We start from the raw sequence: 12,023 nt of genomic DNA, 5'->3' as shown, positions 1-12,023 counted from the left end.
GGGAGATTTGATGTCACAGACTGATTGCTGAGTTTGGCACTGTTTGGTAGACATCTTCCAGACAAGAACAGAAGAGGGTGCAGAGGGACTTCTCGTGTTTAAGGCAGTTTCTTTAAAACATGGGCTGTGATTTTTAGAAGAAGGCAGAAAAGATGCTTGTTTTTTCTGTTCTATTTTGGAAGAAAGGAAAGGAAAGGTAGTTTCTCCTTTTTAAAGCTGGAAACTTTGACAGGCATAACATTATCAAAATGTTTGGGTTTTTTTGGAGATAGAAGTGGCAAGAACCTCCCCAGATAGACGAAGTCAATGCTTCAGATGAAGTATCCTTGCTAATATCCAGCAGCTTTGTTAATATAAATATTTTGGTTTTAACCGCAAAAAAACACCATTAAACAAATACCTTCACTTCTGGTTTGATTCCCTGGCAGTTATTTCAGTGAAGCAGATGCCCTTTGTCCAGAGATCCACTATTTTGTTGGTATTCTGTTTGGGAAAATAAGTGTTCACGTGTACATCTTCATTAAGAGGTCCTATACAAGATGCCAGCAAAAATAAGGAAAACCTTAAACCTCAAGTCATGCATGCAGTGAAGCCTGCATCCTCTGAAACCTTCATCCTCTGCACGTTCTCAATTCTTTGTTTCTTATGCCTTTTCTGAAGCCAGCTGCTTTGCAGACGTTTCCTTTGCTTTGGTTTTAGTTTGCTTTGGCTGTTTTCCTCTCCTTTTTATTATTAAATGCATTTTCAAGCATGCTCTAATGTCTGCTGTTAACCCACTTCTCAGCCCAGGGCCGGACTCGACCATCGAGACGAATCTCCTTCTCCTTCAGCATCTCTCCACTCATTCCTAAGTCTAAAACTCTCTTTTCTATTGGCTCTTCTTCCAGTGATGATGAGGAGAAGTTGGATAGTAAGTAATCGTTTTCTGTGCGTTGCAGCCATTATGGGTGGAATCAAAGGGAAATCTGGTTTTCTGCTTCAGACGTTGAAGTTTTACCTTGCAAACACTGAACTAACCTTTCCGTTGCATGATGTCTAACAGCATTAACTTAGTCGTGAATGCTAACTATTAGAGGAATGAAAGGATTGTAATCCAAAGAGTCTTGTACATCAGCACCATCGTATTTCATCTGGTTAGTTTTGGTCTGTATCCATGTGGCAAATATCATCATATGCCACTGACCAGCAATATAGTTATTAGCTTTTCATTAAAACCAAAATACTTGTCTGGAGATTGTTGCAGTACATGGAGTTAACAGAAGGGGTAGATTCTTATCCATCATAGGTGAGAGCGAGTACAGTCCTCGGTGGAAGCAGGAGAAGAGGAGAGAATCCCTGATATTCTGAAAATCTTGGTTGCAACTTCACAGTTCCCCTACTGAGCAAAAAGCGTGCATTGCAGCCAAACACCTAGAATCATTAAGGTGTTCATATCTAGGTCCTGATACTATGATCAGAATAGTTTTGTTGGGGAATAGGCAAGTGTTATATGGTAGCTTTTTATTCCTCCTATGAACTCCATTGCTAAAAGAAACCCCACTAAGGCAGAAGATTGAATTAATTTAGACTCCTCTTGTTTTTTTAAATAGGTTTATCAAAGATAATTGAAAATGTTTCCTATTTCTTAAGCATGTTTTATTAGTCTGTTGAAATAAACCAGAACATGTAATTCTTTATCTAAAGAGAAAATTCATAGCAGCTGCTTTAGTTGGTTCAAATCAAAGGTTTGCAAGGAAACTAGCCCACATCCCTCATGTCCGTACTGGGATGGGGGAAATTGCTTTGCAATTCAGCACATTGTGGCTGCTTCCTGAATTTCAAATAATCTCCACACCATCCATGTTGTAGGTATCTAAATTCTCTTCCTTTCCATTCCCAGTCTTCACTGTGCGTTTTTCCCTTCCTACAGGAAAGTCCTGTGCTCTTCCCAGGTGCGGTACTACCCACTTCCATATTTAAGCTCCTTCCTCCTTCCCCTTTGCTCTGTCCTTCTCTTCTGCCTTTAACAAAACTCATAATTCATGGTCCTCACAAAGTGAACTGCAAACACAGCTGTGCGTTGATGTCACACTCACACAGTAAAAAGTACGCTGTTGGTGGATTTGGGGTTTTGATTTTTTTTTTGGGGGGGGAGGGAGCACACAGTGGAGTTTTGACTTATTTTTGTTTGTTTTAAGCATCCAACCAGTTAAGTAATTTCTAGTAGTCAGGTTAGGGTATAGCAGTTTTGGTGGTGGGTATTTCTATTAGCCAGTACTTATCTTCTCTCCCTCAATAGTGCTGTTGTTGACAATGAGCATTTAAAATAATGTCAGATACTGTCTCAAACAAAAATGTTGCTTTCTTTACCTGTGTTTTATTCCCTCATATTTGAGGGTACTGTGGTGACTTTATATAAAGGTTGGTTTAACCACAGCTATTCGTAAGACTGCTTTGGCAATGGGCATTTTTCATGTAGTAATCCCAGAACAGTTTGTTTATTTTTTCATGTCTTCAGGGTTCATTTCTCATGAGAGGATGGATGTGTTAGCATTGAGATTGTGTTCGCATTTCATTTATTCCTCCTCAGCCTCTCCATGCCTGTTTTCTCTAGCGTATAGAGAACTATTTGCAGTTTGCTTGATATCATGATATATTTAAGATGTGGATTTCACGTGGCTGGACAAGCCAGTCTGTGCAATTTAGAAAATTATTATGAAGCCTTCGGTTTTCTTGACCCACAAAGTTGTAATTACTGCCAGCATTAAGCAGTTGCAAGCCTAGTTTCTTTTGTTTGCAACATCCTAGTCCAGTCACTGCTTTCTGCATAACAGACCTTGATGAATTATTTCAAGTCCAGCTACCATATGAAATAATTTTGGTGAGTGATGCTTTTTAAAGCTTTAGGTGTTCAGATAAGTACACCAAAATTTGGCTGCTAACCCATATTCTTTGGACACAGATAGCAGTCCTGGCCTTTGAACAAAACTAACTTTTTTTTGTGGGTTGTCAAGTCAGTTTTAACATTTCAGTTTTGAACCTGGTCATGATAGGAAACACAACAATTATGGAAATAAACCTTCCTTTCCCTCTTCTACCTCAGAAAAAAAGACCCTGAAGGTGAGAAAATGTGTGCTTTTCTGTGTTTATCTTCATGGGCTTTATAGCTTATAGCAGAGTGTTGATTATATGATGTGATATTGTAACCTAAAATATGAAATCATAAACATACTTTAACCTTGATTTTTGTCTGGATCCATTTTGCCTGCCAGTGTCAAGAATCCCCCATTTTTAAGATAAAACACTATTGCAGTAAATGATAAATAGTACATAATTGAAGTTCCCATGCAATGCACTTTCTCGAGCTACTGAAAAAGTCACAAATATCAAATTATTCCAGCTCTTGATGCAGTGTTTGTTCATATTTTTTACCTTAACTGCAAAGAAACAAAAAAGTTTGTGAAATACTTAAATCCAGTCAGACTGATGAATCTATTAAAAAAAGGAAAGACTAAGGAAGCTTAACCCATGTTAAAAGCAAACGAGCTGAAACATGAACCAGAGTCACTGGAACATTAACCAGGGATTTGGGAGTCTGTAAATTACTTGTGTGATCTTACTAGGCACTTAGGTAGTGGATATTATGTAAAAAACGAGGACAGTCCTGAAACTGAATAGTAGATTTCATTTGATACATGTTTCATTATTCTTATGTGTGGTGTATTTGGCATAGATCATAAATTAGAGAAAAGATTTTGCAAGTGAGATATTAACAGAGATCTCCAAGCTGGGATTAGGTTGTGGGGTATGCCTGTATTTTGGTTTCTTGACATGTAGAAGTGATTCTTCTGTCTCCAGCTGTGTTGATACTTGAACCAACATTCAGAAAATGTGTAATTTAGAACCATAAGGTATAATACTGTATGCACAGTTTTTCGTAATGCACTTACTGCTTTTGGATAGAGGACCATCTTCGCCTCTGACGTGAAGTGGCTTTTTTGCATTCACCCTTAGCTTTAATATGTTAAGGTATTGAAGCCAAAGTACTGTTTTTCTTAAAATGTATATGCAGAAGCCTAATAAGATCAGTTGTGCTGCTTCTTGAACTTCAGATAGGACTGCAGACTCTGCTTGTAGTGAGGATTTTTTGGAGTCCTGACAAGCTTAGTTACCCTGGAGAGAGCCCTCTCTCCTCTGGATCATTTCATCCTGATTTTTCAGTATTCTTCGATGGTTCTGGTAAATGGTGTCAGCTACCTAATCTGCTCCAAATGCATTGTGCAAGCAGGTTTCTTGTGCTGTAAAGAGAATTTGTGTCATTGGCAGGGCTTCAGCGTCGTGTTAAAAGTCAGACTTTCCTCAAGCACAGTGTTTTGTGACTAAGCCCTAGGCTGGTAATGTTTCATGGAAAATGAAATAAGGCTTCCCTTGTTTCCCTTACCCTTTATGAAGTGCTTCAGGATTTTGATGGGAAAATGAACTATAATTTTATCAAGCAGAAAAGTTTTATACATGAAACCCGGATGTGTTGTACAATAGATTCTTTCTAGTGGTGCATAAATAAAGGCATTGTGGCAGAATAATTCTCATTTATACCTATTGTCATTGAATTGGCAGTTCTGATTCAGATACCCTGATTTACCGGCAAATTTAAGAGATGAACATCCTTTACTTAATAACTGAAGAACAATAAAAATACTAAGTAGGCTTTCACCTCCATATCTAATTTGAGAGCACCTACAGATACAGGGAAGAGGCTTTATCGTGAGCACATAAAGTCTTTTTTAAATACTCACTTTGGAAAATATTTCCCCTTCCTTTTGAACCATCCAAATATGCAAACTATGTTTTTGAAAATCGGTGGGCTAAGATTGCAATCTAACATGTTACCTCCTCACCCCTCCAATCTTTTCCAGGTACGCAGACGTTCAGCAGCCCCCCGGGTTCCTCCGTTCAGAGGTACAGTATTCTCTTCTGGTGAGACTCCTGCCGTGGGCTCTGTTTTGGGCATCCAAAAGCCTTGCTGGCACCATTGCGCTTCAGCTGAAATCACAAGTTGTCAGACTTGTGCAGATCAGGCTAAAGAATATTTTAGATCATAGAATATGAAAGTCTGTTCTAGGTCTTCTCTCTAACAAGGCTTTGTGTTTATTCATAGCTAGTAACACATCAGATTATCTGTTATTGAACAATATCAGTTTACCCGGTGTTATATTTCACACTAAAAGTAGTTGTTGCTCCCTTCGGTTAATTTTGTCTTATATTTCTATAACAAAAGCCAAAATGATTGTGGTTTTGTATGTTGCTTTTCATCCCTGCAAGCTGTAGAGGAGATAATCTTTCTGGTGGGTGCTGGCTTTAAAAGCACTTTCCTGGAGGAAGGGCTTTTGAGGCACTGAAGGAGCTGGGTGTCTGGTCTCTGTGTCACTCCGACAGCTTTGGCTTTGTTTCATGGCTGGAGGCTCTCCACCTCTGCTGGCTGCTGTTTTCTCCTCCTTGGTTTCATTTGTCTTTCTGTTGTTCTGCTTTTGGTTTGCGTTATACTTCCTATTGACAGACCATGACCTTTTTCTTTAATGCAATAAGTTTTCTCTGTAATTTCTTATTCTTCCACAAAAGCTGAAGAATTCATAAGCTTGTGCATGTAAAAACTGGCACAAAATAGCTGGCATCCCAGAAATGCGTAACTTTGTACAAATAACCATTGCTATTTATTACTTAGCATCGATATTCTCATTTCTCAGGAGAGGCTTTGCAGACAGTGTGGTTTCTGTTAAAGACACTGTCTTTACAGAGTTCATTAAATGTCTTTCTCTGGAAGGAGATTTCTCTGTAACAGATGTGTGCGTGTCTATCCCTTTCTGTCTGAAATGATTAAATGACAAGACTGACCATGCATCTGAAATATTTGCCATGTAAATGGGCAGGTGCTGTGAGCTGGTTAGTGGTTATTTGGCCACGGGAGCAGCAGAGGGTGCTCTGGCATGGTTAGAGAATAGACATTGCTTCAAAACAGGTAAAAGGATTCCTTGAAATACATGAGAAACTACTGCATTGGCATTTTGTCTTCACTTTGCCTTTTCCAGTATAATGCCATAAAGCAACCCATGACACAATTGGATAATAAATGCATTTGTCCTTTAAAAAAGATTCTATTCCTTTAATAGATGCTCTGGGAGGGAAAGAAATAAAAACAACCTCTTTCTTTTTTGATTTCAGCATATCTGAAGAGAGCAGCAGTGTCCCTACTGGTAAAGGCGTAACAAAAGTCAGTCGCACTTTCAGCTACCTCAGGAATAAAATGTCCAGCAGCAAGAAAAGCAAAGTAAGTGCTTCTTGTGATTTATACAGCCGTGAAATACCCATAGTAGCAGAGATGGATTCTGTGTTTCAGTGTGTTTCCATAGGGTGCTATTTATGTCTTTGCCTGACTTTTCTTTTTTCTTCCTTTTTTCCTTTTGCGAGGGGAGGATTGTCTATGGGGTAATAGGGAATAGCTACATGGGAAGTCTTAGCGCCCCAAAATTGAAATGTATCTGAGATGAGTTTTCCTGTGCAATGTTTTTGCCTCTCTTTCCCCACAGAATGAAGCTTCGTTTATTATAGAAAGTAGATTGTGCTCCAGCATGTGTTATAGCTTTGCAGTGATTAATGGGTCTAATTTTTACAGAACTTGAGAAGTGTTTAATAAAATGAGGATGGGAGCTGTAAGAAGAGACTGGCTGCCAAAGACTGCATTGTGTTTCCCTTTTATTTTTACCTTTGCCACAAGGTTCACATGCACTTCTGGACAAATTGCTCAAACCGTGACCGTTGGTGACAGCTAATACTTATATTTTTGCCTTTTTTCCATCCTTGAAACCCGGGAATTTAATTTGCTGAAGGTTAAGCGCTGCTCAGTGCAGCTGAATTTCCTGGGAACAGCATTGGTTAAAGAAATAATTACATTAATGCTAACTACTTAATACAAACGGGCTGTTGTTGACTTGGCTTGTCCCTGAAGATTAATGTATGTTTGGGGTTTTTTTGGCTCGGTTGGATTTTTTACTTGAATCTCATTTCATTTTCTCGTGTCTGATAGAAGCTAAGAGTGCCTTACCTCACAGTGGGCAATGTGTATTATATAGTTAGGTGATGTGTAGCTAATATGTTGGTAAATACTATTGAAAGGCCCCTGAGACACATAATGACATGTTCTGATGAGTCTGAATAGCACACGGGAAACAAAACGTGTCATAACGAGCATTGTGCCTACCGCAGAACGAGGCTGGGCTGAAGCATACACAGCTGGGGGGGTCACATTTCACTGCACAGACTTGGGTTTAGCCTTTCCCAACAGAAGCATTTGATGTTTCAGCCTGCGTGTTCCTCTAACATAGCTGGGTTTGTGGGCTCTCGTGGTCCTACGCACGTTTTGATACATGTTTTTGGAAGATTGCATAACCGTTGCAATGAGGTACCCTCTTCAGTGAGATCAGTCATCGTAACGCATAGCTCGTCTTTATGTGTCTGCCTTTGAAGATGCAAGCTGCAAGTACCAGTGGCTCAGAGCTGCTGCTGAGCCTCTTTAAGACAATGCTGTTCCCTACTGCAAAGTACAATGTTTAAAAAAAGAAAAAAAGTACATTTAAATTTGACCTAAATGATTTCTCAGAAGCATTATGATCTATGAAAACCTGTAAGAGTTAAAAAGAAAAAACAACAAACCTTGAAAGGGGAAGTTGGACAGGAAGAGTGGGTTTCTGCTGCTGTCTGGGTTGTCAAGAGGTACAGAGAGGCTTCAACTTCTTCCCAGCTAGGTTTTACTTTTCTCCAAACCTTCAGAAATGCACAGCTTTCTAAGATGAACCATAAAATAAAGTCCATCTGAGCCTTGTAACAACATCGGCTCTTCTTGAAAATGGAGCAACCATTTTTAGGGGTTTTTTACATAACTAAAGGAGTGTTTGGAGTACTAACTGGAGGGGACGCTGATGGACGTTTGTGTGAATTTACCCATGTCTGGCATGTACTTTGTGTTATTTGGAGATTAGTCAGCAAATCTCTTGAAGTGAGCAGTGTGCACGGATTCACGTTTGTGAAATCTAAAACATGCTATATCTCTGTCAAGTAGGAAAAAAAAAGTACTCATTTTCTTAATTTTGGTAGAGAGTTTCTAGGAAATGACGACAAAAAAATTAGCATGAGTCATTTCTCTTTTTCCTTGACTTGTGCAGTTATTAGGCAGTGCTATACCACCAACAGCATTTCAGTGTATATAGTAAGAGTGGTAAGTGTTTGAAAGGACTAGGAGACAGGGAATATTTGTGACCGACCTGTAAAGCAGGAGTGCAAACACGTGAAAGGGGAAATCTGCAGCGCTTTGTTTACTGAAGTACTACATAGCAACACTGAGGTATGTTAAAATTCACTTTTTCTGTATCCCAAGCATCACAGATGGTTTGATTTATCACTCTGTGCCTTTTAAATGGGTGGTCTTCTATTGACTCCAATTCTAAAATACTAATCCCATCCTTTCCTGCCTGTATTTTTTTTTTCAGTATTTGAGGTTTTTTAGCAGTAGAAGCTAGGGTAGATCAAGATGAAAGCAGTAGCAAAGTAGCTAAAATCATCTTCAAGGAAGTTAGCTGTAATCGTCCCACCCTCCCCGTTTTGCTCAACTCCTCTCTGACTGCCTTCCCCCCAGCCGACTGTGCTGGCAGCTCTTGGTCGTTGCGATGGGCTAATGCTGGTGGGGAGCAACTCTCCTGCCTCCAGGGGAAGGATGTCGATAAAATGGAATAAGTTTGCTGAAGTACCACAAATAACAGTGAAGCTAGTAGGACTTAAGCATTGGGAGGTAAGAGCTTTGTGGTTATTTTGGAGCGGGATCTGCTGTTGCAGCGCATGGTCTGTTATTTTGGGCCGTACGACCGAGTTGCGGTACCTGTTGTGTTTGTTAGTGCACACTGGCACAGGTTCAGCTGTGAAGCTGTGCTTCAAGTCATGCTGGCAGCTGCGATAGTGCAGGAAAATGGTTTTGTTTATACAGTCTTTTAAAAAAAAAAAAAGTTCCAGTAATTGTCACAGGAGAAAAAAAAAAAAAAAAGAATAAATAAAATCTCATTTTGTGACCTTGTGTTTCCGTGGTATGGCTGGCATCCCGTGTATGAAGTTTGCCATTTCCTCCTTGAAAGTGGTGCACCCGTTTCCTGTTTTTCCTGGGGACGTTCAGCTTTAATTAAAATGTTTTTTACAGTGATTTTTATGAAGACAGGGTATTATTCCAGACTGGAATTACTGGGCTTTGCAGTAAACATCAGGTGCATTTAAAGTATAGATAGGATGCTGACTGTCCTTTCCGCATTTTAAGCATGAGAGTTGCAAGATCTGCCTTGAGCGTAGGGTGATCTTTTGTCCTGAGCTTCACAAATCCTGGCAATAGAGCAAAACTCCAGGTGTAAACTTGGTACCATCAGCCAAGGACTAAACTGTAGCATTCTAGTTCTTGAATGCTTCCAGGATGGATGTGGTTAAAGGTGGGCAGGTGAGCAGATGGAGAATAGGGCTGTGGAGGTTTACCTGGGGCAGTGATCCGAGCTGATGGCTCAAAAGAGGTTGAGATGTGCTGCAAAGCAGACTCTTCCTGGCAGGTTTTCTGCTTCACACGGGATTATTCCAAACAGGAGTGCTCCTGGTTTTGCTTATTTGCAGAACAAAATAGCATTTGGGGCCAGTAAATAGACTTTCTGTTTATGAGGCTTCGCAGGGAGAGACTCCAACACTGGCATTTTGCCTGGAGTGTATTGGTAGAGGGGAGACATTAGGCTGAGTTACTAATTATTTGAGTGTGTCATCAAAGGCTCAAAAGTTTCACTGGCAGTGACTGTAGAGCTCAGTACCTCCTTTAACTGCTTCATGGTGCTTGCTCACATGGGCTGCTCTGCAGCTGTCTGATATTTAGGCTGTGATATTATTTAGCAAAGGGCATGTGGTGTATAAATAAAAAAAATGCAGTGATAAGCTTACAGAAGCCTCTCTTTCAGATGCCATGACATCTGCAGTAACAGTTCAAATGCAGATCTGGAGCTAAGTTGTACGGTAAACATTTTGTAGGGTGGTACATAGAAGGACAAGAAGTCACTACAATTCACATTTGGAGTTTTTTGATGGAGTTTCCTTTAAAAATTGTTTGGAAAAATTCCCAATCCACAAAAGGTTGCAGGGAAAGATGTTACAAATTTTCAGTATTTAGCATTTTCCAACTCAAGTAGCAATAGAAAGGAAAGCAAAAACTCTGCTAAAAGTTGGAGAAGCTGGTTGTGCTTATCATCTTTCCAAAGTTGAGTAGCCCTGAGGTTGAGCCATGGCTTCTGCAAGACAAGATAATCTTTTATGGTGTTGCTGTTGTTCCTCAGCCTTTCTGTGCTGCCATATTTCAAGAATTTGTGAAAGATTCATTTCCCCAAAAAACTTCACATAGGTACTTGGGGTTACTGTTGAAAAAGTTGCAATTTGGAATGGAAATGGAGGTAGAAATATTTCGACAGGGATGCTGTACAGGCAGCAAGGAAAAGCTTGTGTTCTCCATTAAAAACACAGTTGCAAAGCACAAGTCTTACAGGTTGGCCTTAAAAATTAACTGTGTTGAAAGTTCAATGCAGGTTACACATGGTGTTTGTATTTAACACAATTCATTGAATGTGCTGAAGAGATTGATGAGAGCCCAAAAGAAGAAAAGAGGTAAGTCTTAAACCAAGCAAATATAAAACAAAAGTGGAAGAAAATAGGTGCCTTCAGAACAGACTCAATTTAATCTCCACTGGTGAGATACCCATGCAGAAGGCTCTGCAAGTCAATAGTATGTTAATCCACATCTGTGGGGGCTATAAGCTGATTTTTTTAAGAGCTGTGGAGACACATGACTATTGTTAAGGTGTGTGCCGATCGATATCGTCATAGTGCCAAAAGCAAACGCTGAAGAATTTGTAACTAGAGAACAGACCTCTGCAAAGTAACAAGGCATTTGTTCATTTTCTCTCAGCAGGAAAAAGAGAAAGATAAAGAGAAGACTAAAGAGAAGGACAAAGAATCCAAGGAGAAGGAAAAAGATAAGAAGCTGTTAAACGGACATCTCTTCACTGCAACCTCTGTTGTAGCCCAAGCAACCTGTTACCACTGTATGAAACCTTTCAATAAGGATTCGTACTACTGTGCAAGTAAGTTGGAGGGTCCCCACGCCCCCCCACCCCCCTTCCTTTTGGTTTTCATTAAATCTGGCATGGAAAATGTGAACCTTAAGCTTTATTTTCCTCTTGCTTAAGGATGTGGGGTGGGAGGGAGACTTGGGAGATAGTGATTCATGAGCTGCACATTGCTTTATGGAAGCTGGACTGAAATGAGTTGTGGCTTCAAGGAGGTGTCCTGCAGTCTCCTTCCTAGCCCATGCATGGACGTCACAGCATCCCACGGGTTTTTCTGCCCCTGCTTGTTGGGATGTATCAGTCAGCTGGAAGACTTTGGTTATTTCAGCTGTATGTTACGGCTTGGGGTTGAGGTGCTTTGTTCAAGATGGATGGAGGACAGGGACAGCTGGCTTCGATCATGGCTTTTATTTCCAATGGGGAAAAAATGTCCCACCCACCTGTAGTGTATTGCTTTAGTTCTCTGAAACACTGCTTCGGTGAGGCCTCAGTGAGAACAGCATGATACAAAAAGGAAATACTAACCCTCTTCTCCCTTTATACATGAAACTGCATCACAGGTCACATGGCAGCTGCCTGTGTGCTTGTGAAGTAGATGCAGTGCAACTGCAGGCAGGGCAGTACGGGAACCACAGCAGAGGGTTTCTGCGAGATTGGTGATTTTGTTCTCTTTTCTTTTCCAACGGTTTCTCATGCCTGTAGCTTGATAAGGTCAGCGGCATTTGTGCGGTCGAGACCAGAATGGTAGCTAGTTTATACAGTGACCAAAAGCTACAGAATATGTAGACAAAAATGTCGTTTCCCACTGCAGCTCAAGGCTCTCTGTTGCTCACTATTAGTAATGTGTTTTACTCCGCTAGC

At 40.3% G+C, this 12,023-nt stretch overlaps 1 protein-coding gene across 14 annotated transcripts in view; it reads left to right on the top strand.

Annotated features, from left to right (window-relative positions):
- AKAP13 (A-kinase anchoring protein 13) overlaps positions 1-12,023 on the top strand; it is a 222,469-nt gene that overhangs the window by 182,027 nt on the left and 28,419 nt on the right. For 12 of the 14 annotated variants that reach the window (XM_080396174.1, XM_080396186.1, XM_080396175.1 and 9 more), the window contains 3 exons: positions 4,896-4,938; positions 6,199-6,304; positions 11,003-11,177. In XM_080396174.1, coding sequence (XP_080252300.1) covers positions 4,896-4,938; positions 6,199-6,304; positions 11,003-11,177 — 324 coding nt within the window. The remainder of the gene's footprint in view (positions 1-4,895; positions 4,939-6,198; positions 6,305-11,002; positions 11,178-12,023) is intronic. The other 2 variants (XM_080396179.1, XM_080396184.1) reach the window with 1 other exon arrangement.

This window comes from Falco punctatus (assembly GCF_963210335.1).
Source record: "Falco punctatus genome assembly, chromosome: 7".
NCBI lineage: Eukaryota > Metazoa > Chordata > Aves > Falconiformes > Falconidae > Falco > Falco punctatus.
The sequence above is the reverse complement of the archived record's forward strand: the minus strand, read 5'-3'. Positions and strand labels throughout refer to the sequence as shown.